This window comes from Candoia aspera, chromosome 9, assembly GCF_035149785.1.
Source record: "Candoia aspera isolate rCanAsp1 chromosome 9, rCanAsp1.hap2, whole genome shotgun sequence".
NCBI lineage: Eukaryota > Metazoa > Chordata > Lepidosauria > Squamata > Boidae > Candoia > Candoia aspera.
In genome coordinates, this window is record NC_086161.1 from 26131518 (window position 1) to 26159082 (window position 27565).

Here is a 27565-nt window from a genome sequence, read left to right on the forward strand (position 1 = left end):
GTCACCGAGGAGGACAACAGCACCGCCTTCTGGCACAGACAATTTGAACGCAGGGATTCAAATGCAGTTCTTCAAGTAAAGACAAATGGATTGGCAAGCAAAGACTGTGGTAAAACTGATGCAAGGCACAAAGGCTGCATGCAGGGAAAGGCCACTAGGCCTGCAGTTCCAAAACAAAGCGCCAGGCACTCCAAGCAGCCCCTGGATGTCATGCGCTGCCTACCTCTGAATAACGTTCAGACACTGGTTTGCAAATCAGGTTCTGGTTTATTTCAGGGCAGGTACAACGTTGGTAGAAAAAAGCTGAGAGTGACAGGAGCGCGCCGGTGCGGGGTTTAAATACCCCGCGCCGGTCAGCGCCCCCTCGCTCACGGTCACGTCACCCCCCTTTGTCCCATGCGTTGCCCTGCCGTTGGTTGAGGGTTTCCAGGATCGCCCATCCTCAGGTTTCCATTCTTCTGCTGATTGCTTTCAGCTGGGCGATCCCCGTTGTATTGCCGCTGATGGCTTGGGTGGCTCCGTGATTCGTTTAGCTATTGTTTGTTAGCCGTTAGTCGTTGTGGGTTGATGGCTACTTAACTTGTGCCCCTTCACTTATTTCCTTGTCATTGTCATGTGTGCCATTGCGCTGATGACTTTAGCTCAACGGCACTCATGACATACTGCCCCCTTTTCGAATAGTGTTCTCCCCCGGTTTTCTTGGTTTTCCCCGTGGAGCTGTCAAAACGCCACATTTTTTTTTTTTTTTTTCAAAGTTCCCGCCGGAGTAGTTGTCGCCCCTCCCTTTGCTCCTCCCTCTACCACGTGCCTTCCCAGGGTGTGTCCATGGTGCGCATGCTCGGGTTCTGACCTGGCGTGCGCATGCTCCAACCACACCCTGTTTGTTTGGCTCAGTTCGTCGAGGCGAGAGGCGTGGCTGGTCGGGTGCTGCTCAGCTCCAGGTAGGGCCCTTCTTTTCTTATTTAGAGTGCGTCGCCTTTGTTGTGTCTCCTGGGCGTTGCCCCCGGGTTGCCCTATTGACTTGCTTGCCACTCCCCCGCGGCCGGGGGGCGGGGGGAGGGTGCTGGCGATCGTTTGTCACCACCCCGTGGGCCCGGGGCGGGGGGAGTGAGTCCCGGGGGGGGGAAGGTCCACCCAAGTCGCGGGCTTGGGGGGGGCCCTTTCCCTTGGGGCACGGGAGGCGGGGGGGGGCCTGCGGGGGGGGGGTTGGTTTTGCTGACCTTGGTTGCGGTTTGTCGGGGTATGCCCGGTGAAATGCCTTGGTCAGGTCAGGCGCGTTAACGTTGTGCGCCGCCACCCATTCCGGGTGGGGGAAGTGTTTCCACCTGACCAGATAGTGTAGAGTTCCTCGTTGCTTGCGGGAGTCGAGGATGTCCCTGATCTCGAAGTGGTGTTGCCCGTCGATCATTAGCGGTGCGGGCTGTGGCGTGCTTGGGTGCCATCGGGAGGTGGTTGCCGGTTTTAGGAGGCTGGTATGGAACACCGGGTGGAGTCTCCGGAGGTTGTGTGGCAGGTCCAGGCGTATTGCTACCGGGTTCACTATTTGCGTGACTCGGAACGGCCCGATGTACTTAGGCCCCAGTTTTTTCGAGGGTTGGGTTGACTTTAGGAACTTGGTGGAGAGATAGGCCATATCCCCCGCCTGGAACGTCGGTTGTTGGCGCCGGTGCTTGTCGGCCTGCTCTTTGTAAGCAGCCTGTGCCTCCTTCAGCGCCGCCGTGATTACTGGCCATGCTTCCGCGATCTTCCGTCCCCAGTCGCTGGCGTCCACCTGGGGTTCCGGGGGTTGAGGTAGCTCCGGTATGGGGACGAAGTCGCGCCCCGAGACTACTTCAAACGGAGTTTTCCCCGTGCTCGTGTGGACGGCGTTGTTGTATGCGACTTCGGCGAACGGGAGCAGTTCAGCCCAGTCGTCTTGGTGGTAGTTCGTATATGATCGTATAAATTGCTCTAAGGTGGCATTAAGAACCTCAGTGGCTCCGTCCGTCTGCGGATGCCAAGCCGTAGATAGGGCCTGTTGGGTCCCCGTCAGCTTCAGGAAGGCCCGCCAGAATTTGGAGGTGAACTGTGTGCCCCTGTCGGTCACCACACGTGCGGGACATCCGTGTAGCCTGTACACGTGGATGAGGAAGAGTTTGGCTAGTTGTTGTGAGGATGGGACCGACGTGCAGGGGATGAAGTGGGCCTGCTTTGAGAAGTAGTCCTTCACCACCCAAATGGCCGTTTTCTTCTGGCTGGGTGGGAGGTCCACTATAAAATCCATAGAGATTTCCTCCCATGGGCGGGAGGGTTCTGCCACCCGTTGCAATAGCCCCGCGGGTTTGCCTGGTGCCCGTTTGGCCCTAGCGCACGTTGGGCAGGACGCCACGTAGGTTTTTACGTCTCGCCTGAGCGCGGGCCACCAGAATTGGCGCCGTGTTAGGTGTAGGGTCTTGAGGAACCCAAAGTGTCCCGCTTGCTTGGCGTCGTGTGACCTATGCAAGATCGCCTGGCGTTGCGAGTCCGGGACGTAGATTCTGCCTTCCCCCCATGCCAGGTCTTGCGCCATCGTTACCTTGTCGGGGTTTGCCAGGAACCAGGGGTCGGTTTTGAGGGCGGCGGCGAGGTCCGTGCGCATTCCCCCTGGTAGTTGCGGTTGGCTTCTTTCCGTCGCCGGTTGTCCCGCCGTCGGCTGCGCCGTAGCGTCGAGCTGCCTCCGTGCGCCGCTTCGGGTGGTCACGGCCATCCCCAGTTGCGAGGCGGATAGGACCGTCCCAATGGTGTCTGGGGCGGGCTCTTCGTCTTGGGGCAGCCGGGAGAGGGCGTCGGCCAGGAAGTTCTTCTTGCCCGGCATGAACTTCAGCTGGAAATCAAAGCGGCTGAAGAATTGGGCCCATCGGACCTGTTTTGGGCTAAGGCGTCTAGGCGTTCGTAGGGCCTCGAGGTTCCGGTGGTCCGTCCAGACCTCGAATGGTTGGGTGGCTCCCTCGAGTAGGTGACGCCATGTCTCTAGTGCCGATTTCACCGCGAAGGCTTCTTTCTCCCAGACGTGCCATCGCCTCTCTGTCTCGGAGAACTTCCTTGACAGGTAGGCGCATGGTTTCAGGAGCCCCGTGGAGTCTTTTTGTAGCAGGATGGCTCCCAGGGAGAAGTCTGAGGCGTCGGCTTGGACCACGAACGGCCGTTCTGGGTCCGGGTGCGCGAGGATTGGCTCCGTCGTGAACAGCGCTTTCAGCTTGTCGAATGCGGTCTGGCACGCGGGAGTCCAATTCAGCACTGTGCCTGGGTTCTTGGCGCGTCGGGTGTCCCCCACCCCTTTGGTTTTGAGGAGGTCCGTTAAGGGGAGGGCTATCTCAGCGAACCCCCGGGCGAAGGACCTGTAGAAATTCGCGAATCCCAGGAAGCTCTGTAGTTGCCGTCTGTTGCGGGGCCGCTCCCAGTTTAGCACCGCTTCGACTTTTGCGGGGTCCATTTCGATGCCGTCCCCGGAGATTCGATACCCCAAATAGTCTAGGCGCTCTTTGTGAAACTCGCACTTTGTAGGCTTTGCATAGAGCTGCGCCCTTCTGAGCTTGTCGAGGACTTGCCTGACTAAGGTTACGTGTTCCTCGTGTGTTTTTGTGTAAATGAGGACGTCGTCGATGTAGACCAGGACCCCTTTAAACAGATGTTCATGCAGTACCTCATTGATGAGCTGCATGAACACCCCAGGGGCCCCCGCGAGTCCGAAGGGCAGTACCTTGTACTGGAAAGCGCCTAGGGGGCAGTTAAACGCCGTCTTCCATTCGTCCCCCTCCCTGATTCGGATGCGATAGTACGCCTCGCGAAGGTCCAATTTGGAAAAGACTTTGCCCGTGGACAGGTGGGCGAGCATGTCCTTCACCAGGGGTAAGGGGTATTTGTTGGACAGGGAAGCCGCGTTTAGGCCCCGGTAGTCGGTGCAGAGCCGTAGGGTCCCGTCTTTCTTCTCCCGGAATAAGACGGGGGCTCCGACCGGTGAGCATGCTGGCTCTATGAATCCCCTGTCTAGGTTTTTATCGATGAACTCCCGGAGGGTTGCCATCTCCTTCGGGGTCATCGAATAGATCTTTGGTCTAGGTAGGGGGACGTCGGGCAGTAGGTCGATCCGGCAATCCGTCTTGCGGTGGGGGGGTAGTTGGTCTGCCTCTGCCTCTCCGAAGACCTCGGAGAAGTCGGCGTATTGTTCTGGTAGGTCTGCTGTGGTAGCGGCGTTGTCTTGTGTGGTCGCCTCCGCTCGTCCTACCGTGGGGTTGCTTTTGCCAGCTGGTACTGGTGCTCGATACTCGCCGTCGCCGAATGTGAAGGTGCGGGTCGCCCAGTTGATCCGCGGGTTGTTTTTCGCGAGCCATGGCATCCCCAGGACTGCAATGGGCCGTCCGATGGGCGTGACTACGAACGATGTGCGCTCGGTGTGAGTGCCCATTTGCAGGGTGACCGGCTCGGTTTGTAGCGTGGCTGGTTTCCCTCCCGCTGTAGAGCCGTCCAGCTGGTGGAATGCCAGCGGCGTGGGGAGGGGGAAGCAGCGGAGGTCGAGTTTGGCGACTAGGTCGGGGTGGATGAGGTTTTTTGAGCACCCCGAGTCCACTAGTGCCGCGGCCGTGGTGGCTCCGTTGCCGGCAGAGAGTTGAATTGCTGCCAATATTACGGAGCTTTTGTCGTTTCGTTGAGGTGGTCCGCGTTGCTGTCCCACCGCCTGCCTCGCCACGTGTCTCAGAGCAAGCGGGGAGCATTTCCCGCCGGCTGGTCGGGGTCGGTATTGTCCTCTTCCCCCCAGTAAGCGTCCCAGCCCTCTTCCGGTGTCGCTGTGGCCACGGTCATTCGGCGGTGAGGGGGCGGCCCCGGGTTGGGTGGTTTGGGGCTAATTTTCGGGGCGGGCTTGGGCGCGCTGGTCGGCGGTCGGTTGGCGAAGCAATCCGCCGTCTTGTGCCCTAATTTGCCACACCTCCCGCAGGGCTCCCGGTTGAACTTCTTTTTTGGGTATATGGGGCCGGCCATCCCCCCGTGTGGTGCGGGTACCTTTTTCCCGACATAGTTTGTGTCTTCCGTGGTTGTCATAAGGAAGGTGCGGTGCGCGTGTTCGGCTTTCCCCGCGAGGTGGATCCACCCGTGTAACGTTTCTGGGTCGTCGCGGTAGAGGGCCCATTGGAGAACGTCGCGGTTGAGCCCCCTTTTGAAGATTTCCAGCAGGGTGGTCTCAGACCAGTCGCAGACCTTTCCCGCGAGGGCTTTGAACTCCAGGGCGTAGTCAGGGACCGTGCGTGTGCCCTGTTTAAGTCTCTGGAGTGCGCTTTTCGCCCGTACTTTAGCTAGGGGGTCTTCGAAGTAGTTTTTCATCTCTTTGATGAAAGCAGGGAAGGTGGCGAGGGCGGGGGAGCTGGACTCGTACAGTTGGACGTACCAGTCCGCCGCCCTGTCTTGGAGTTTGATCGCCACGGCGGCGATCTTGTCGGCCTCGGAGTCATAGGAGTGTCCGTGCCTCCCCATGAACTCCCTAGCGTTGGTCACGAAAAACGAGAGTTTTGAGGGGGTCCCGTCGAAGAAGATGGGGAAGTCCTTTGGGGCCCGGGCGTTTTGTGCGGCCCCGCCTCTCGCTTCCCGGGGTGTGGTGTCGGCCGCCTGTGCCGTCTGCTGGCTCTCCGCTGGCCCGTGTGTGTTCGGTGCTTCGCTCGGGGTGTGGGCTTGTGCGGGGACGTCGTTGGGTGGCGCGGGGGGCATAAGCGCCTGGAGCATGGTCCGGAGTTCCGTCAGCTGAGCCCGCATGGCCGCGAGTTCAGCTCGTGCCTCCTCGTCCACAGCCCGCGCCGCCGCTGGGGCCGGTTCCGTTGGCGCGTCCTCGGGGGTGGGTTGCCGGTGGGGTTCATCGTCCCTCCACCGCGGGTCCGCTTCCTCCTCCGTCTGATGGGTGTCTCCGTCGTCGTCCTCCGTGTTGAGCACCATGGGGCTGTCGCTCCACGCCCGTTGCTGGGGTGCGATGTGGGGCGCGGGGTCCTCCGCTGGTTTCGGAAGTCGTGCTGCTCCCTCCCGCGGTCGGGTTGCCTCCGTCGCCATCTCCCCTTGGGGTTGGAGCTGAGGCTCGGGTCGGGTGGGGTGGGCGTCCATGGCTCCGGGAGTCCGCGGTGCCTCTGGCCTCGGTCGGTCCTCCTCTGTCTCTTGCCGCGCGGCTCGCCCTCCTTGCCCGCGCCGTTCCGGCCTCATCTTGCTGGTCTTCTCGCCGTCTACTCCTCCCGCGGCTCGTTGTCGTCCGGTGGGGCTCGGCGAGGCTGAGTTTATGACTCTCAGCTTTATGTCATGCGCTGCCTACCTCTGAATAACGTTCAGACACTGGTTTGCAAATCAGGTTCTGGTTTATTTCAGGGCAGGTACAACGTTGGTAGAAAAAAGCTGAGAGTGACAGGAGCGCGCCGGTGCGGGGTTTAAATACCCCGCGCCGGTCAGCGCCCCCTCGCTCACGGTCACGTCACCCCCCTTTGTCCCATGCGTTGCCCTGCCGTTGGTTGAGGGTTTCCAGGATCGCCCATCCTCAGGTTTCCATTCTTCTGCTGATTGCTTTCAGCTGGGCGATCCCCGTTGTATTGCCGCTGATGGCTTGGGTGGCTCCGTGATTCGTTTAGCTATTGTTTGTTAGCCGTTAGTCGTTGTGGGTTGATGGCTACTTAACTTGTGCCCCTTCACTTATTTCCTTGTCATTGTCATGTGTGCCATTGCGCTGATGACTTTAGCTCAACGGCACTCATGACACTGGAGCAGATCCACACCAAGCTGTGTGGGCCAATTCAAGCATCTGTTGGGGGTAATGGACATTGGAGGGAAGTAGCAATGACAGTTACTTACCTATAAAATAGATTACCAAGAAAAACAACAGATGAAACAGAGCCAAACAAGATTCCTCTAACCAATTGGACTGCAGAAGGGGGAGGTGGTGAACACTTGTTCGAGGTACCTTACCCAGTGTTTCCAGATGCAGCGAGCAGGCAAGCCCAGAGAGAGGACATCGAGACGGAGAACTCCGCCTGACTCAGATGATGAGGAACCAGGAGGAACAGAAGGGGCAGAGATGCAGTACTAGGCCTGAGGCGCTCATCGTGAGTCAACAAGGGAGTTCCAGCCAAGTGGCTATCCTACCTCGCAGGGGTAGCGTTGCCTAAAGAGCCTGCATCATGGAAGGAAATGCAACAGCTGCCACCAGCTGAAGCAAGTAAGTGGAGGAAAGCAGCTCAAGAAGAGTTTGAGGCTCTGCAGCACAACAACACTTGGACACTCACAAAGTTACCTGTTGGCAAAAAGGCAGTTGGTTGCAAATGGGTCTTTAAGGCCAAACAGAATGAGAAGGGAGAAGTCCAAAGGTACACAGCTCGACTGGTAGCCAAGGGCTATTCACAAAAGTATGGGGAAGATTATAACCAAACTTTTGTACTGTTGTGACCCACACAACATTTCGACTTCTTTTAAGTCTAGCTGCAAGTAGAAACATGCAAGTGGGATATTAAAACAGCATTCTTGAATGGGGAAATTCAGGAGGAGTTGTACATGCAACAACCTGAAGGGTTCACTGATCCAAAGAAAAGCTATTTAGTGTGTAGGCTTCAGGAGGGGATCTATGGGCTGAAACCAGCAGCAAAGGCCTGGAATGTGAGATTAAACCAGATGCTAATAAAGCAAGGTTTCACTCAGGGCAAAGCTGAACCCTGCCTTTACACACGACACAAGAATGGCAGAGACCTGTTCATTCTGACATTTGTAGATGATCTGATTCTCTGTTATGAGGATCAAAGGGACATTGATGAAATTGTATCCAATTTGAACACAGAAGTAGAGGTGAAAAACCTTGGGAAGGCAAGCTACTATTTGGGGATACAAATTTACAGAGAAGAGGATGGAAGTTTTCTCCTTAGTCAGAGGCAAAAGATTCTAGAGTTATTGGAGAGCCTGGGGCTGGAAGATGCAAAAATAATGCCAATGGAGACAGACTTTCACAAAGTAAAGGACACTGGTGAGCTGTTGCCTCAGAACAATGGCTACGGAGAGGCCATTGGGAAGCTGTTCTATCTGTCAACCACAACAAGGCCAGATATTTAGACTGCAGTGGGGATCGTCTGCAGAAAGACCAGCGCACCCATCCAGAGGGACTGGACAGGCGTTAAGCAGGTGGCAAGATGCCTGAAGGGGACTGCAGACCTGAAGCTTAAGCTGCCAGCAACTGATTCTCCTGAACTGGTGGGGTACACCGATGCAGATTGGGCAGAAGATGCAGCTGATCACAAATCCACCAGTGGGAATGTGTTTTTGTTTCGGCGAGGGGCTGTGAGCTGGTCTAGTCACAAGCAGACTATATTGGCAGGCTCAACTACTGAAGCGGAGTATGTCTCAGTGGCTGAGACATGTGCAGAGGTACAATGGCTCAAGTATTTACTTGAGGATCTGGGGGTAAGTGATCCTGCTCCAAGAAGAGTCTTTGAGGACACCCAAAGTTGTATAAGACTCTCTCATCAAAGAAGGTGGGAGGGTGGACCAAGCACATGGATGTTTGTTACCACATGATTAGAGAAGCACAGGAGACAGGACTGATAAATTTGGAGTATTGTCCCTCAGAGAACATGATTGCTGACATCCTGACAAAGCCACTTGCAAAGGGTGTCTATCAAGGCCTACGAAGTGAGTTAAACCTTGTGTAGGCATGATGCATGCAGGATTTGAGAAGGGGTGTTGGAAGTGTTAGCAAATCCAGCATGCCTCATTAGCATGTACATTGGCATGTAATTGAGTTCATCCCAAGATGCAACTCTGAGGAAGCTGTTTGTTGCCACTCCCACTTCTCTCTCTCTTCCTCCTCCTTCACTGGGAGTGAAGCACGCAGCTGTGTGCTGCTCCATCTTTCTGGGTGCCACGTGGTGGGCCTAGAATTCCCACTTTCTTCCATGCAGCCCTTGGCAGCAAATAAGGCTGAGGGTTTAGGGCAAACTAAGTATTTAGAAAGAACAGAAGATACGAGGAACTTCATTTTCCACCAAAGATTAATGTAACTGGACCAAAGAATAAAGTCAGTAAGAATTCTGTTACTTATCTTTAAACCTACTACGTCTAAGCGTGTGATTCTTTATGCTTGGGAGGGCTGAGTGTAAGATCAATAACCTGCGTTTCTCTGGCGTGCTCATTAAAGCTATTTTAAGATAATATTCTTTTTCTGTGGACAGCTTTTCAGCTGTGTTAAGCTCTGCTCCATTTCAGGGGTTCTAGCAGGCCACTAAATGGCTTCAGGGTCCAGGTTCTGCTGAAACTGGCTGAAAGGGGTTGCATGGCCACCTGGCCCCCGCGGAAGAGCACAAGCCATCCCAGGAAGGTAGTGGGGAGGGCAGCCCAGACTTCTTAAATCTGGGGAGCTATCCAGGACCTGCTGCCCTTCGGTATTCGGCTGAGAGGGCACCCCTGCAGCCTGGACCTGCAGACTCAAACAGGGAGGGAGAAAATTCACCCCCCACCCCACCCGGGATTGTGGCCTGGCAACTGCTTTTCTGTGCCCAGGCTGAGCTTTTTCACTGGGGGGGGGGGATCAGGCAGTTGCTCCCTGTGCTGCGGGGATGCCAAAAGGACCTGAGGCATTGCCCTTCCACTCTTGCTTCCTGAAGGGAGAGTCACCATTTGTGGCATGACTTTGTCAACCTGCTAACCACCGAGATAGCTGGATCGCCTTAGAGGATGTGCTTTAATGCCATTTGCTCTCTTCCAACATCCCATCTTAAGACTCTGTCTAATGCAGCCTTTAACCCCTCTAGTTTGCTTCATCCAACCCTTTTTTGCTTAATGTTTGACCTGAAGAACAGTTCAAGAGAAATCAGGTTGCTCAAATATTTGTGAATTTTGATAAGACCTAATGAAGACATTACCTGATTCAGGAGTTTGGTGTGTGTGTAATTGTAGTATCGCTGCCTTTATTTTTTTAAAAAGGCAGAATCAGGCACCTGAGAGGCAAACACATTATTGTGTGTGCTTCAAAAGTTGATGACACAAGAAGTCTTATTAGTTTGCTGTCAACTGCAGTCAGTCATAAACTGAATTGACAAACTTCCCCACCATCCCCCTTTCTCTAACTACTAATTTCAAAAACCCTCTGGTATTTGATAAAGCACTACGATATTTACTGCAATATCATAGACTGCATGGCTTGAAAAAAAGGCTTTAATGCTGCTTGCAAGGTTAGAACTCAATGCAAAGAAAGAAGAAAGGGGTCTTCTGGTTTGGGAAGAATCTGGCTTTGGTCTAGAAGCATTTCCTGTGTACAATTGAAGGTCCAGCTTCATCATATTCTGGTTTGCTTATCCACATCTGTTGGAAGGTGGAGAGAGATGCCAGGATGGAACCTCCAATCCAAACAGAATATTTGCGCTCTGGAGGAGCAATGATCTGTCAAAAGATTTTCAAAAGAGGGTTACAAGCAGAACACAGATCTCACACTTCGGAGGGAGAGAGACCCAGAGCCATAATTCCTAAGATCCAAAAGAACAGCTGTCCTGCGAAAGGGTGAGTTGAAGTCACGTGTAAAAAAGGGGTTCAAGGAAGAAAGGCAGAGCAGCATTTGGACTGGATTCTGCTCTTCCATCTTTACCCTAGTTTGATTTATAGATTTTAGCTGGGGATAGCATCCCTGAGACTAGAAAAACATGGAGATCGGTTTGCTAGTCCATTGGCAGTGCAATCAGGAAGATGCAGGATTAGGCAAAAACAAACAGTTCTAACTTGAACAACCATAAAACCCACCAAACTACACAGAAAGTTTGGTACATGTACATTACACTACATTAGTCCAATATAGTTTAGGGTACGGCATTTGATTTTTTCTAAATATGCAGAATTCCAAAGTCCACATCAATGACCATAAATCCAACAGAGTTAGACCTATCATCTGTTCACAGGAACAGGAAATTACCCTGTATATGGATTATCTCCTGCCATAGCTGCCCCAAGTACACAAACTGATTTTTGTTCTCCAAGGTTGCACGCATCATACGGACTGCTGGTGCGCTAGCCCCTAAAGAAAACAGGACCGGACAGACTTGCCTTTATCTTCATTGTGCTGGGAGCCAAGGCAGTGATTTCCTTTTGCATTCTGTCTGCAATGCCAGGATACATGGTGGTGCCTCCTGAAAGGACGTTGTTGGCATAGAGATCCTTGCGGATGTCAATGTCACACTTCATGATGGAATTGTATGTTGTCTCATGAATGCCGGCTGATTCCATGCCTGGGGGGGGAGAGTACAAGATCATGGTGACACCATCCCAGTTCCAGTGAGGATTCAGAATTGATTTAGACTTCCATCTTTAGCTCCAAGGATGACTTTGCATCAAAAGTTCTGCCCCAGATAATACTATTGGGTACAATTTCTTTCTGCAGAATATCTTTGAAAAAGATTCGTGCCCCCTTCCCTTTCTAGCACTAGTGCGCAAGCAGTAATGGGCAGGGGCATGTGCAACACACATAAAAAGGAGCAGGGCTTTGATTGCACCAATGAGGGTGCCATCTTGACTTTTTTGACACCTCCCCCATGTACAACAAAAATCAAAGCAGCTGCTACTTGCCTTCAGGATTTGTTATTGCTAACCAGAATGCAACTGCTAGTTTCACTGAAACATGACTTTAGCTTTTCCTATATCACTGCAATGGAGCTTCTTCCCTTCCAAGTGGCCCTTCCATTCATCCTCTATCCAGAAAGATGGGCTTTGTCAGTGACGCTGCTGGGCCCTTGAGCAGATCCTTCGCAGCAGAGACTCACCGATGAAAGAGGGCTGGAAGAGGGTTTCTGGGCAACGGAACCGCTCGTTGCCAATGGTGATGACCTGTCCGTCGGGCAGCTCGTAGCTCTTCTCCAGGGAGGACGAGGAAGCTGCTGTTGCCATCTCATTCTCAAAATCCAGGGCAACGTAGCACAGCTTCTCCTTGATGTCCCGCACAATTTCTCTTTCAGCTGTGGAAGACACAGGCTGGTTGTACCTGCAGCAGCCCCCAACAGGGCACTAAGCATGCACGTGGAACGCAAGGTACGGATGGAGACGTGCTCCTCAGAGCCCATGGCCAGGCCGCAGGCGTGCCCTGCACTAAGCCATGGTCTGTCAGAGAAGCCACAGACTTGAACTAGCTTGTTGTAACCACAGGCATGATACGTAAAAGATGAAACACATGGTGGAGTGTTTCACGTGTGGCACTGGGGAGACCCGGGTTCAAGTCCTTTCTCAGCACTGGGAAATCCCTGGGTGACTTAGGTCCAAGTGTTCTCTCTCCATTGCACAGGGCTGTTGTTGTGGGGATAAAATGAAGGTGGGTTCCCATGCAAACCACCTTGATCCTGAAGGAAAGTTGGGATAGAAATCTAAAAAATCAATATAGTATTTTAAAAGCCTAATTGATTAAATGTAAATAGAAATAGGACAATCTTTAATGTCTGTTTAGAGTTACATCATTAACGTGACTAAAACTGTGCCAGGCTAGCACTACAGCCCCAACATAACCTAATCTAGAAGGTCTCACAGGTTTCGTTACCGTTTCTAAAAGCAACAGAATAAAAATGGTTGCTTGATCACACATCCACCAGCAAAGCATTTTTAGGCTGCACCTCAGAGCCTGTAAAGTTGTCAGTCATCTAACCCAGTATTTTTCTTCTAGAAGGACGCCGTGTTCAAGGCCTGCGACTGCAAGGGCCATTATTCCAGAAGAGGCTTACGGCTTGGTGGGTCTCTGAAACTAGCCAATGAGTCTGCCTGGAAGTCCTACCAGAGCCCCCAGGTGAACCTGGGCTAAGGAGAAGGATGGCATGCGTGGGGAATTTCCCAGGACAGCCTTAAGTTACTGGGAAGGCGCTTGCCTTTCCCAAGCAGCAGAATGACTTAGGCCAGCCCCGAATGGAAAAGGGGGGGGCAACCTCTAGGGGTGCATTCTTCATGCAGCCTGAGGCTTTCCATCCTCCCCCTTCTCAGGAACCACAGTAGCCACTGGCATCTTAACCAACATCCTACCGCTGGGCATCACAAAGGAGGAGGCAGCTGGCTGGGGAGTGGGGAGTGCTGCAAGAGCTTCTTGGCTTTGGCTACCATCTAGAATTTCATTTCCTGGCTGCGGTCCTTTCATTCACCATCTTAGAAAAGGAGGTACCCTGCTAGGTTTCAGCTGAATGAAACCAGGGGGTCTAAGATGCTGATGGCTTGACCTACAGCAGAAGATAAGCTGCTGATTTGGTCTGTGCGAGCATCAGGTCCAGCAGACTGAAAAGCTCAACTAACAAGCATGTTCTTCTCTGATTGAGCTTTGAGACCTATCATGTCCACCAGACCCCAAACTGTTTCAAGTTTGGGTGACAGAGTAAATCCAAATCTTGGTGACCGGCAACAAATATAATGGCAACAGGTCTGTGTGCTCATTCACCAACATTTTTCTCTTAGGCAAATGCAGGGTTAAGGATTGCCATTTACCCCAATAATGTCCTGGGAAGTATAGCTTTTGTGGGAGCTGATCCTCACTGTGCCCACAAAGTTCCTTGCATGGAGGTCACGACATAGACCTATAAAATGGGCTCACCTACATGGAGATGACATGTCATAAATCACCAGACCACAAACCCAACCTCCTGCTCCGAGCAGGAATCCAGATCAAAGCGTTCTCAAAGGACAGCCATCCTGCTTCCACCCAAACACTTCCAATGAAGGGAGGGCATCATCTCTCTGGGTCAAACTGCTTTACTGTTTGGAAATCAGAATCTGTCTTTTGGTAAATTAAATCCACTGTCCTGCGTCTTGCTTTCTGGAACAAGACAGCACAAGTCTTGAGCTGCTTCTGTGTGACACCCTTCCTGTAGCCTGAAGAGGCCATGCCACCTTTCTCCCTCAACTGCCCTTTCTCAAGACTAAACATATGCAGCTCCTTCAACCTACCTTCATCAGTTTCTAGTCAGTAAAGCAGAGTAAAGTGGAATGGTTACTTCCCAGGATTTAGAAATTATATTTTAGTTGATGCAGCCTAAAATTGCATTTGCCTTTTTCACAGCCCCATCACACTTCTGGTTCATATTCAGCTTGCCATCAATTACTCCAAGAACTGTTTCACAGATGCCATTGCCAAGCCAAGTATCTTCCATCTTGCATTCAGTTCTGTGTCTTGAGTGCAAAACCTTATCTTGTTCTTGGATAAACTTTGCTGTCATACTTCCAATCCATTTCCCCAACTTCTTAAGATTATTCTGAGTGTTATTTCTGCTCTGAGGACACTCTTCAGGGCAGCTGTGCATCTATTAAATTGCCACACTATCCAGCCCACGCTCACCTCAGCCTAACTTTACACATGGGCATAATTGACTTTCCCCCTGAAAAAAGAGCCACTTTCCTTGACAGAGAGAGAAATGCTGATACAGCCCCCCACCCAGTCACTGCGGAGCCCAAGAGGCCCAATCCCGCCTTACCAGTGGTGACAAAAGAGTAGCCTCTCTCTGTAAGGATTTTCATGAGGTAGTCCGTAAGGTCACGGCCAGCCAGATCAAGGCGCATAATTGCATGAGGCAGGGCATAACCTTCATAGATGGGCACATTGTGAGTGACACCATCGCCGGAGTCCAGAACAATACCTTGAAGTTAAAAAAGGGGAAAGATGGTTTCTTTATTTTCTCCTCCCACTCAAAAGGATGGTGTGTATGGTGATTTTAGGCCTCAAAAGGAGAGGTGCCCATTTGTGAGTGTGGCCTAAGACTGCACTCCAGGCCCCCTTCCCTGGCTAGAAGTCCCTTGGATCCTTCACAGGGCTCCGTGGTAACTGGAGACCTCCCTCAAAGACTCTTGGGTATAGTAAGTATGGATCTGCACCATAGGCTTAACGCTGTATAAAGCCAATCTCCTAAAGAATCCCACCAAGAGGTTAGAAGAGCCTGGCTGGTAGTTATGTTTGTCATGTTCCAAGTCACCACGTGACTGTTGACAGGCAGAGAAAGCTGGAGCAGGTTGGTAAAAGATGTCCACAGAGCACTTGTAAGCAGGCCTTAAACCAAATGCCTCCTTCTCCAGGTTCCTGCAGCCAAGCAACCTCCGGAAAAGATGCAGCTGCTTTAAGCAGCTTTGTCACCCCTTTCAGCAGCTCCATTGGACCTATTTCTAGATTCGCTGTAGATGTTACAAAATCACACCAATGCAAACTTGTGAAGATAAGAACCGAAGCACTCACCAGTGGTACGGCCAGATGCATAAAGAGACAACACTGCCTGGATGGCAACGTACATGGCTGGAACGTTAAAGGTCTCAAACATAATCTGGGGGAAGGAAAATGAGGATCAGTAACAGGACCAAGACTGGTGGAATAGATGACCAGTGAACAGAGTTTGCTCAGAGACACTTGGAAACTGTTGTAGAAAACCCAAGGGCACCCATCTATACATTGACAGGGGACATAGCCCTCTGTGACGCCCTCTTGGCAGCAGAAATGAAGAGGATCTGCTCAAGGGGAGGTATCTCCATCTGGTTTTGCCTAGGAAGCTTCTGGCCTGCCAGTTTTCCAAGTCTCCCCAAATCCCCCCTAGCAGATGTCCTCGTCTCCCATATCCTTCTATGCACAGGATGCTCCAGACTGGGGTGCGTATCACGTTCTGCCCACAACACTGGCTTGCAGCAGAACCAGGATTTCTGCCTGCAGGGGGCATCAGGATGCAGGCACAGCAGCTTCATCCCACATATCTGCCCTTTCCCACAGCAGCCTGGAGATGGAGGATTTACCTGGGTCATCTTCTCTCGGTTTGCCTTGGGGTTCAGGGGTGCCTCTGTGAGAAGTGTGGGGTGTTCTTCCGGGGCCACTCGTAGTTCGTTGTAGAAGGAGTGGTGCCAGATCTAGATAAAAAAGGCAGGGCTGCTGAGCTTCGTCTGCAGCAGGAGGTGGCCCAGGTGGCCTCCCTGCTGGAGTCCTACTTCCTTTCATCTCAGGGTTTCCCCTGATGTGCCTTCATCTCCTTCACAGCATAGCCAAGCACTTCCAGGGGCGCTTGACCATTGAAGGATGCCCTGGAGAAAGCAGAGGCCTGCCTCTGTGGCCAGCTAAGGCCTGGGCCTGTGGGCACCAGAAACAAGACCCAGTGGGGCTGGGCAGCTGCAGCTTCCTAGGGCAGACTGCCTGAGGCTGGGTTTCCGGCGAGAAGACAGGACTGCATGCGCACACCCCCTTACACCGCTTTTTACTGAATTGACCACCTTTGGCTGAACCCAAACTAAGCCAACTATGTTGCAGCTTAGCATGATGTGGTCTTTAAATGGGAGTAGATGTCTCCTAGTTTAGCCTCACGAGGCTTGAGAGACTTGCACAGTGAATTCCAAGAGGGTGCTGATTTTATACATATTTTGTGGCAAGGGATAAGTAGGTTGAGGTTTTGTGGGGGTGGGGTCTATTAGAAGAATCTAATTAGAAGAATTAAAAAGATTAGAAAAATCTTTCACAAGCTCCTACAGTCCTTGGAAAGTACCTGGAACCTGGGAAATATATTTTAATTGTTTCCATATATTTATTGCAAAATTTATCAGAAGCTTTAATACTTCCAATGATTGGAGATGGAAGATAAAGCCTCCATTAAAGGTTCCAGTCAGCAAGGAACAAAACCAGGAGGATGCACAAGCCAGGCCTTTTTTCCTAATTGTGTTCCATCTGCTTCCAGTCAGAACCTCTGCTTAAAGACCTGAATGCAAGCTCTTCTCGAAAGAGCCAGAGAGCAGACCTTCTCCATGTCATCCCAGTTGGTGATGATGCCGTGTTCGATGGGGTACTTCAGAGTCAGGATTCCTCTCTTGCTTTGGGCCTCATCCCCCACGTAGCTGTCTTTCTGGCCCATTCCCACCATCACGCCCTAGAAAGGCCAGAAAGGGGAGAGGCTAAGTGCCAAGCAGGCAAAGGAGGCAGAACCTGCTGCATCCTACAGGCGTTGATAAATGTTTAATTTTCTGCAGCCAGGCCAAACTTGACTCTTGGCTTAGAGAAGCCACGTGCTGTCCAACATTGTACAGATTCAAATGGCAGCTCGACCTTTTCACAAACCTTAACAAATAAGAATTGGAGAGCCGTCCTACAAGAGGCCACAGTAGCTGAGGTGAGCAGAATTTGGACCCCATTCCTATGGGTCACTAACAACTGCCCCTGATTCACGCTGCTTCCCTGAGCCCAGGTGGAGAGAGCCATTTGGCCCCGAGAGCGGTTACCCTCCCGGCTCCCCCATGTGTCCCAGCCAACCTGGGAAGTTGCTTGACCAGCCTCCCCCAGCCCCGATCCACCTCCTATGCAGAAGCCATGCCGCTCTCAGCCGGACAGGAGGACGAGAACCAGTGAAGGCCCAGCCCGCTCTGCATCTTGCTGAGAAGGGCCTCCCTCACACTTCTTAGCAGCAGGGGAGCACCTGAACTCATAGGAGATCAACCCTAACCCTTTCTTCGAATTGTTTTACAAACTAACTTGACTGCCTGCTTCTTCAGTATCAAAGTTACATCCAGGATGAAGCTGGAGCCAAACAGGCTGAGCATTGCTATGGAGGTGATTTCATTCTAATTCCTAAACTAAATGCTAAAAATTCTGCAATTAGGACATCCCAGATGAATTTTCTTCAGACATTTGGCATGTCATGTTTTGAGGGTGTTATTCCTACATGATTGCCAGTTTCTTACATCCAAATGCACCAAATGTACCATGACTTTGTATTATGGTAATCTAATGTGCATTTTGTTTGTTCTTAAATGAGGCATTTTTCCTTTCAGATTTTAATCTGTAGCTTTTCATCTCTTTCTCTGAACACATCTGGTTCTAGGTTTCATCATATTTGTTCAAAATCCAGCAGATCCATACACACGTCCTGCCGTCTGTTTTGGGCAGGAACGGACTGCCCTTTTCAATGCTCCAGATCCTCTCAGCCAGGGCTTTGCACCCATTCTCAGTACAGAAACTACCCAGAAAGAATTTGAGGCACCAACCTGGTGACGCGGGCGGCCCACAATGGAGGGGAAGACTGCGCGGGGAGCATCGTCCCCGGCAAAGCCAGCCTTGCACAGCCCGGAGCCGTTATCACAAACCAAGGCAGTTGTCTCCTCTTCACACATGGCTCCGTAAGAGGCGGTGCTGGGATGCAGGGGACCTGGAAGGACAGAAGGGCTCAGCTGTGCTGGGAAGCTGTTGGTTGGACTGCAGGTTAGGAGTTCTTGGCTTGTGGAAAATTAGGGTGGGCAGGTGAGCAGTGGAAGCAGGAGATAGGGTGGGTGCCGCAGCAAGCATCCAGGCCAGAAGGGGAAGAAACTATTTTTGAAGGCACTGTGCGACGGTCATCTCTCTCTGCAAGGCCCTCTGAAAATGCCAGTGAGAGCAGCTCAGGAGCTCCAGCAGGAGTCTTGTTGCCACACTCACCAACTGCAATTCTTTGAATTCTTTAAGGAGAACCTTGCTTGACAGTCTAACTGGAAGAACACCACTCTATATCTGTGCTGCACTTATTGGCTCCTATGAAATGTATCATTCTGACATCTTAGCAGCTCTCCCTAACTAGATTTCAACTTCTCAAGAGGCGAACCAGAAGCTGTGATTGACAGCTGCAGCTCACCCTTACAGGGGTACACAGGGAAGCTGTGTCCCGAGGGAGAAGGGTTAGCAGCCGATGGAAGCGAGAGCGTTTTGCAGCAAATAAACCCCGTGTGGCTTCCCGAAGACAAGTGAATGGAGGCTGCTTGGGCTCGGCCCGTCCTGGCTGCTGCTCCTTTCCCAACTGAGACAGATGCCTCTGATACAAGAAGAGCATTTCGCTGCGTAGAAAATGTCCAAAGGCACTTCGGTAGGATAAAATGGAAAACAAGAAGCCTTTGCTACCACCAGATGGCTCTTTGACATAACATAGCCCAACCTACCTCACAGAGCTGTTGTTTGGAAAAATAGGATGAGAAGGCACTATGTAGGCTGCCCTGAGCGCTTGTACAAAAGGTGGGATAAAAATCTAATAAATCAATAATCAATGAGTCAGTAAAAGCATGGAGACCAGGGCGACCAATGAACAATAGCTATAATCCATGATGAGCCTCTGAATTCAGAAGCAGCGAGCGTCTTTGCTGGAATCAAAGGCAGCCGGTCCTCTTGGGTCTGGCCCAACGAGACGGGCTGCCTGTTCTGTCCCGTCGCATCCATGGAACTCCCGGGCAGCAGTTCCCAGCCCACACCAGGGTTTCCATGTGTCTTGAGTGGCGCAGAGCGGTTCCATGACCAAAGGGCAACTTCATCTTTACCGGTGAAGATGATTGGGTAACATCAAATTAATATTTTGTACTGTCAACATTTTTTGTTTTTTCCAATTGCCAGTTAGCTAAGAATAACTGCTGTATTTGAATTAAACTTTCCTTCAGCTTTAAATCTTCCGCTTTAAGGATATCATCATCCATTCTGCATCCAAAGAGGCAATGGAGCCAAAACAGCCTCAGCGCAACTGCAGACCGGAAAAGTCTGGTCTGCTTCATAACTGTTCGGGCTGGGCTCCCCTCCCAAACTCAGGGCTTAACACAGGTGTGGGTAAGGTGGGACTTGACGCAGGTGTCCCAGACCACACACAAAGCAGAGTAACTACAGAAAGAGGAGGGAAGGACGATGATGAGATTCCCAGGCGGATCTGAGCCCCAGCACTTACTTCTCTCGGATTAAAATCCTTAAAGCACTTGAGTGAAAACCTGTGGGTTTGGGGGATTTTAGTTCTGAGTTCCTTCCCCAGAGGATAAATTTAAACATTCTCTCTTTTCATAGCACAAGGGCATGGCAATGTGTTGCCTGATTCTTTCCTACGGCCCCTTGCCAATGGATGGCAACAGCCTCCGATCGTTTTACTCATCCCAACAGCTGTACGCATGAATCACAAAATGGTCATGGAGGACCACTACAGTCTGGGTGAGAGTAAACAGAGACATGAGGTACATCGCAGGCTTTTCCCAAAAATGGAAATAATCTTTCCAGTTCTGCCTTCTTAGAAAAAGTCCCTCCCCATACTTTTCCTTCAGATGTAGGCATAACATGCTGCTTTTGTAACATTAAAAAACAACTAACTGTCAGATCTTGGGAACTGATACTTATTTCAGTGGCATTAAAAAAAAAGGTATTAATGTAATCAAAACTTGGGGGGAGGTAGCAGGAGTGGAATAACACATGTTCTACCTGTCTTAAATTATTTGACATCCACAAAAACAGCAATGCAAGTGCTGCACAACTTTTCCCACCATTTGTTTCCAAATTGCCAGACCGGCTTTTCCTCCAGAGCCCCCAGTGGGTCCTCCCTTCCCTCTGCCTGCAGCCACAACAGCCGAGCCACAACAGGAGCTGCCCTGAGGGTGTCTCACCCCTCCGGTGACCACCCTCCCCCCCGAAGATTGAAAACTGTCTGTTTGTCAGTAGCACAAAGGGTTTAGGGTGCCTTGCAAAGACTCCCCTGGACTCTGAGAGGACCTTAAACACAAGAGAATCAATTTCTTGATCCAGGTGGGTTCCTTCCCACTCCCCAAAGCAGCTGCCACAATTTTAAGATGCAACCCGTATCTGTCTGGTCCTTCTCAGCTCTAGGAAGGGTCCTTTTGCCTTACTCACCGAGCACACAAGAAGGCTCCTTTCCTCGGGGACTTTGCTCTGGGGATGCCTTTGGTATAAATACCAGTGAGATTATAAAACCCCAGAGGCGGATCTTCCCCCAATCAAGACCCTAAAAAGGCCAATGAGTAGCATGTTAGCCATATAAGGTGCTTTATTTCAGTATATTGACCTTGGCTGATGGTAGAACAGAGCCCGGTGAATTGCTATAGTAAGAAAAATGTATGTGGTAAAAAAAGTTGGAAAGCCACACCTCGGTTGTGAATCTGCTCCTTCTTTGCTACACTTCCAATAAACAAGTGAGGGGCAAGTCCTTATAAGCTGCAGTTGGGGAAGGAGGAAAGGAGGGAAGGGGTTGCGGTGCCAGGCAAGGAGGTGAGAACGCCTCCCAGAAAGGCAAGGTCCTTGACTGGTACTCCAGATGGAAGACGCAAAGGGCCTCCCTGCTCCTAAGGAGCCACGGGGTCTACTCTGTTAGGACGGTCTTTCGCATACAGCTTGTGTAGGACAGCCGTGGGGTGAGTGCAAAAGCAGGAGGGGTGCACCATGCAAAGTCCTGCCAGTTCAGGAAGACTGCGAGTGGATTGAGCTCTAGCAGTCAGACCTGTGCCTTTCCTGCCATTGAAAAGCCTGCTTCATTTTTTCAAACCTCTTACCAAGTTTTGCTTAGTTTGAGTCTGACCGGGCTACACCTGATTGGCAATAAATGCCCATCTTCCACCTACCACAAATCCACCCTAATCTAGCAGAGAGCAGGGACTAATCCTATCCACTATATACTGTATGCTCATGGCTGGGTAGAAACTGGTGCCTGGGTCTCTTCATCTGGTCTTGCAGTTCCCCAGCCTTTGGGGGTCATTGGGCACACTGGCCCTTTGATCTCCCATCCAAGGACACCATAGCCCTGGCAATTTGCATATTGTGGCTGTTCCCATCGAACATCCATCTTGTAGCATGTAAAGAGGCCCTTGACTCAAGCCCCACCCTGCCATTTCCTAGCAGCAGTTGGCCACTGCAGGGGCCACTGCTGGCATACAAAGCACCCTTGGATGGAATTCCTCTTAGCCCCCCCCCCCAGTTTTTTAGTAGCCTTCTCTTTCTCAAATGATCTCTATCTAACCATGCCAGATGGCTTTTGATTTTTTTTATTTGCAACTGGTGCCCCCCATACAATGCCCTTATTTGACACACAATTTGTTGTGGCGGCCCTGGCCCCTGCCTTCTTCTAGGCTATTTTTAACTTCTCAGCCTAGGCTATAGCCCTGGGATTTCTTGGTGGTCTCCCATCCAAGGACACCATAGCCCTGACCTCAGCTAGCTTCCCAAGATCAGTCATGGTCAGCCAGGTGTGAAAAGCAAACTGGTATAAGAAAAGATGATGGCGACAGGCGAGAAGACGCTGACCACGGCTCTCTAGGGGGAGTGGATCCTGGTCTCCTTGAACCCCACAAGTCCTGCTCTTTACCTCCCACTCAGCTAGGGAGCTGAAGGAAGGAATTGGTGGGCTTTCCAGCTTTAAAATCTGGCTTGGAACTGAGAGATGGGAGACGGGTGGATCCCCCCCGAATGATATGGCAAAATATTCAGCCGGTGGAGGACTCTAGCGGCAGTGGCGGCAACAGCAGCAACAATATACCTGGGGTGGACTTGGGAGGACCTCTGTGGATCCTGGCGGACCCTGGCAGTTCCCAGTGGATCCCTGCAACCCCCGGTAGACACCTTTGTTGGGCTGGGCAGCTTCAGTGGAGACGGTGGGCTTCACCTCGCGGTCGGAGCCTCCCAGCCGGAATTTGCACTGGCGACGGTAGATTCCCACAGCCGCAAAGAATCCTGGCGGTGTCCGAGGCTTCCGAGGGAATAGCGGAGCAATGGAGTGCGCCAAGCTTTGGGGTGACGATGGACTCTGGGGAAGCTCCTGAAGGCCTTGGTGGGAGGCGGCAGTCTTGGGGGCTGCTGTGCCTCTTGCTTGAGACAGAGTGCCTAGGTGGAGAACTGGCCTGGGCAGCAGGCCGAATATCAACATGGTGGACTGAGGCGTGGTGGGGTGAGGGACCTGGGTGGGGTGGGGGGGTGAACCCAGAAGTGTGAAGGATCTGGTGGTCGAGGGGTTTTGAGGGTAATACCCCATGGTTTGTGAGATCATAAGGGGTCCATTCGGGGAAGTGGAGGGCTGCCCCATTCCTAGCATATTAAGGCGGCAGAGGGCTGGGGTCCCTCGGTATGTGTGACGTACTCCTCCCCCATAGGTGAGAGACACGGGAGGGGGTTAGGATTGGTTGATGGCATGTAAGGCTACCCACTCCTGAGTGAGAGGAAGGTGGTGGGTAGGGGTGGGTGGGGTGCCCCACTTCCATTAGTGAGAGAGGTTGAGGGGAGGGCACAGTAAGGGTGTGGATGGTGGTTGTGACCCAACAGGGCTGAGAGCGAGAGCTGGTGTGCTGGGGGAACCTTCCATTGCCCAAGTGGATTGTGTGTGAGAGGATGGATGTGTGGGGAAAGGGACCCTTGGTTAAACCCAGGATTTCCAGAGGTCTGGGCGTGGAGGCTACTGGACTAGGAAGCTCTGGGGGCTGTGGGGCGGGCTATTCGATTGAGGTGGTGATGGGCCGGGGATGCTATGACGGGACCTGGAGGGCAGGCCATCTTCCGGGAAGACGCCCCCGGTGTTTGTTACTGGTGGCATGTTCCACCCTCCATGGTCATACCCAGGCCCTGGACAGCAGATCCTCACGAGCCCTGGTCTCCGGCTGCTGCTTCTCAACGCCAGGTCGGTCAACAACAAGGCCCCCCTCATATGTGACTTGATCACGGAGGAGGGGGCAGACCTGGCGTATATCACTGAGACCTGGCTGGGCTCAGAGCAGGGAGTAGCCCTTTCTGAAATGTGCCCAGCCAGGTTTCAGGTGTGGCACCAGCCAATACACTGGGGCAGTGGAGGAAAGGTGGCAGTTGTCATCAGAGAATCTTTAGTGGCCTTCAGGGGTGCTGCTCCACGAGTGGCCAGTTGTGAGACCCTGTTCTTCAAGTTGGGTGCCTGAGAGCAGTTGGGGGTGTTGCTACTGTACCAGCCTCCCTGCTGCGTGGCAACCTCCCTGCCTGAGCTGCTGGAGGCTGTCTTGGGGCTGGCAATGGAGTTCCCCAGGCTTATGGTTCTAGGGGACTTCAACCTCATCCCTGGGGTGTGCCTTGGAGGAGGCTTGGGAGTTCATGACCACCATGGCAGCCATGGGCCTGTCCCAGATTATTCAGACCCAACTCAAGACAGTGGTCACATCCTGGACCTGATTTTCTTGTCGGAGCAGTGGCAACGTGATCTGAGGGGAGAGTTAGATCTGTCCCCTTTGTCATGGTGAGATCACGCCCTGGTGACCCTGAGATTCTTTTGTGCCACCCGGCTCTGCAGGGAGGCAGTACCCATTCGACTGGTCCGCCCCTGGTGACTGATGGACCCGGTAGGGTTTCAGAGAGAGCTGGGGGTTATTCCCGAGGGCCTGCTGCATGGTCCAGCGGAGGTCCTGGCCAGGGCCTGGAATAGGGCCATGGCCGGGGCCTTGGACAGGATCACGTCAGTGCGACCTCTCTTTCTGCATTCGACCCGTCACTCCTCGTGGTTCACAGAGGAGCTGAAGGTTTTGAAGAGGGTTAAGAGACATCTGGAGTGCCACTGGAGGAAGACAAAGACAGAATCTGACTGAACACAAGCTAGAGCTGCGATTAAGGCCTACCTTGTGGCAGTAAGAGTATTTCTCCGCTCTTATTGCATCTGCAGAATGACGCCCGACAGGGCTGTTTAAGATCACTCAATCTCTTTTGGGTCAAATAGACTCAGTGACCCACTTGCAGGGCCGTTCGGAAGAGTTTTTGGAGCATCTGCAGGATAAAATCACTTGGATTCACTCTAAGTTGGACTCTAAGCGTGAAGCAGAGTCTGGGGAGATGCCTGGGGAACGTATTTACCCAGTTATCTGAGAACAGTTTGATCCTGTTGGGCCTGAGGAAGTGGACAGGATCCTCTGGACTGTAAATGCAACCACATGCCATCTCGACCCACACCCTTCCTGGCTGGTAAAATCAGCCCAGGAGGTGACTTGTGGTTGGGTCCAGGCAATGGTTAATGCATCCTTGAAGGAGGGAGTGTTCCCAGCTGCCTTTAAGGAGGCGCTGGTGCACTCCTTCTCAAGAAGCCATCCCTGGACCCTACTATACTGGGCAATTTTCGCCCTGTCTCCTACCTTCCCTTTTTGGGAAAGGTGGTTGAGAAAGCGGTTGCATTGCAGCTCCAGAGGATTCTGGAGGAAACGGATTATCTGGACCCCTTTCAGTCAGGTTTCAGGCCAGGATATGGGACGGAGACCGCATTGGTCGCACTTATGGATGATCTCTGGCGGGAGCGGGATGGAGGGAGTGCATCCATCCTTGCTCTCCTTGACCTCAGCGGCTTTTGATACCATCGACCATGGTATCCTTTTGGGGCGGCTCAGGGGGTTGGGGCTGGGTGGCGTAGTTTTGCGCTGGTTCACCTTCCTCCAGGGCTGGTCCCAATCGGTGGTGATAGGAGAGGAGAGATCTGCCCCTCGATCCCTCCATTGTGGGGTGCTGCAGGGTTCGGTTCTCTCTTCTCTCCTATTCAACATCTACACGAAGCCACTGGGTGAGATCATCCGTCACCATGGGATGAGGTATCATCAATATGCCGATGACACTCAGTTATATATCACCATCCAGGGTGAGGTAAGTGATGCGGTCGCCACCCTCTCCAAGTGCCTGGGGGCTGTGGGGGCCTGGATGGGGAACAGGCTTCCACTGAACCCTGGTAAGACGGAGTGGCTGTGGATTGATGGCCCCTTGGTTTCCAGGAAGTTGTCATATTTGATTCTGGATGGGGTGGCACTGCCCCATTTGGATCCAGTGCGGAACCTGGGGGTCCTCCTGGACTCGTGACTCCTGCTTGAAGAGCAGGTGGAAGTAGCGGCCAGGAGGGCCTTTGCACATCTTCGGGTGGTGCGCCAGCTACGCCCATTCCTGGACTGAGATGCCCTCCGAACAGTCACTCATGCCCTTGTCATCTCCCATATAGACTACTGCAATGCGCTGTACATGGGGCTACCCTTGAAGAGTATCTGGAAGCTTCAGCTGGTCCAGAATGTGGCTGCGCGGACAGTTATTGGTGCTGTAAAAACGGCACGTGACACCGCTGTTACGCAAGCTGCATTGGGTACCAGTTTGCTTCTGGGTCCAATTCAAGGTGTTGGTTATTACCTTTAAAGCCCTACAGGGCACGGGGCCAGGTTACCTGAGGGAACGTCTCATCCCCGCAACATCGACCTGCCCCACCCAGTTGGGCAGAGGGGCCATGCTACGGACCCCATCAGCAAAGGAATTCCATCTAGTGGGGTCCAGGAGGTGGGCCTTCTCTGCAGTGGCGCCCGCCCTTTGGAACATCTTGCCCCTGGAGTTGAGATGGGTTTCCTCACTCCTGGCCTTCTGGAAGAATTTGAAGACCTGGTTCTGTCGCCTTGCTTGGGATGGGAAAGGTAAAAGCTCCACCTGGGGATGGTTGGTACCACAGCACCCCCTACTGATTGGGATTCCAGCTCCTCTTGGATTTTATATCTATTTATTCTATTTATATTCCTAGATTGTAATTTTAGGTTTATACGTTCTTATTATTTTTTATTGTAAACCACCCAGTCTCTCCCATTGGGGGAGATTGGCGGTGATATAAATTAAACAAACAAACAAATAAATAAAAGTAACTTGCCTAAAACCCCAAATTCAAAACAGGCATGGAAACTGAATGCCAAATTACCTGGGCCTTGATCTAGGGGTTAAATCCAGCAGGCTGAGGGGTAGAGCCCAAGAAAGGGATGCTTTGCATCTTAGTATTGTCCATGTCTCTGGGCAGCAAGACACGGGGACTGTGACCCTCGTGAGGAAAGTGCTGTGGATCAAGACAGGCTCTAGCAGGGCCTCTGCTCTGAGGAATCCTTGCACCCGACTAACTGCCCAGACCGGCCTCAGGCGGAGGACAAGGAGGCAGATCCAAGACAAAGTGGCACTCCCCTGGCACCCTAGCCTTCCTCTCTTGGTGGGGGGGGCACAGGAGAATGGACTCAGTTGACTGGCCTTTGCCAGTATTACATGCCCCCCCTTGTACTTCCAAAGGGAAGCTGAAGCGGAAAAAGGAATGGGGCGTTGGGGACAGTCCTCTCTTGAGTTTTTGCAGGGTGGTCCAGCTGGAGGACTGATTCAACCTGAGGGCTGGAGATCCCACCTCCCTGCCCTGCCCTGGTTCTCCAAACCGCAGGTGTCGCTTTTGAAGGATACAGTAGCGGTGTTGAGCCCCACTGAAGTGAACACAGAACAGTCTGTTCTCTCCAAGACTAGGGGCTGCTTCTGAACAGGGCCATACTTTGCAGAGAGGGGCACAAGCAGGTCACAAGCTTGGGAAGAGAAGGGTGTCCATTGGGGCGGCGGGGGGAGATCTCCACGGCCCCTGCAGTGGAGGCTTTGCTTCTGGGGCAAGTCCCAGCAGCACAATGTAACTGGCCTTTATTTCTTGTCCAAAGGTGCCCACCTCAGACCAGTAGAGGTGGCACTGGAGTTGGCAGCTAAATCCATACACCTGAACATCTGACATCTGATGGGGAACACTGCAGGCCTTGTAGGAGGAGAGCTGTGTTACTCTGTGGTGGCAGAAAAACAGGAGGCGCCTGGCAGCACCTTTTCCAACTCACCAATTTTATCTGGAGGCAAACAATTTTGTCATTAGGTGCCTACAGTGGCTAGGCAGGTATGGGATTTAAATTGGGATGGTGGGGAAGAGTGGTAGAAAGTTGATGCCTTTTAATAAAATTTGCTAGTGCAATATCATAGGACAATGATCTAGGTCAGTGTTTCTTAAACTTTTTTACTCTTGGGATCCCCTCCCACTCTTAAAAATTATGCAGAACCCCAAAAGGGCTTTTTGTA

General features: G+C 52.2%; 1 protein-coding gene across 1 annotated transcript; it reads right to left on the reverse strand.

Moving 5' to 3' along the window:
• Positions 1-10162: 10162 nt before the first annotated feature.
• Positions 10163-20685, reverse strand: ACTG2 (actin gamma 2, smooth muscle). Its single transcript, XM_063311378.1, has 9 exons — positions 20594-20685; positions 17962-18122; positions 16722-16850; positions 15736-15846; positions 15191-15275; positions 14439-14600; positions 11766-11957; positions 11053-11234; positions 10163-10398 (listed from the first exon to the last, which is right to left on the reverse strand). The coding sequence occupies exons 2-9, from the start codon at positions 18085-18087 to the stop codon at positions 10255-10257; spliced, it is 1131 nt and encodes a 376-aa protein (XP_063167448.1). The 5' UTR covers positions 18088-18122; positions 20594-20685; the 3' UTR covers positions 10163-10254.
• Positions 20686-27565: the final 6880 nt, after the last annotated feature.

Bases quoted from the DNA above. Each gene is read 5' to 3' on its own strand.
- ACTG2 (XM_063311378.1), bottom strand. From the start codon at position 18,087: ATGTGTGAAGAGGAGACAACTGCCTTGGTTTGTGATAACGGCTCCGGG. The intron at 16,851-17,961 runs GTTGGTGCCTCA...TGGCCTTTCTAG, and splicing joins TGGGCCGCCCGCGTCACCAG to GGCGTGATGGTGGGAATGGG. The intron at 11,235-11,765 runs GTGAGTCTCTGC...CTCCCCCCCCAG, and splicing joins CTTCCAGCCCTCTTTCATCG to GCATGGAATCAGCCGGCATT.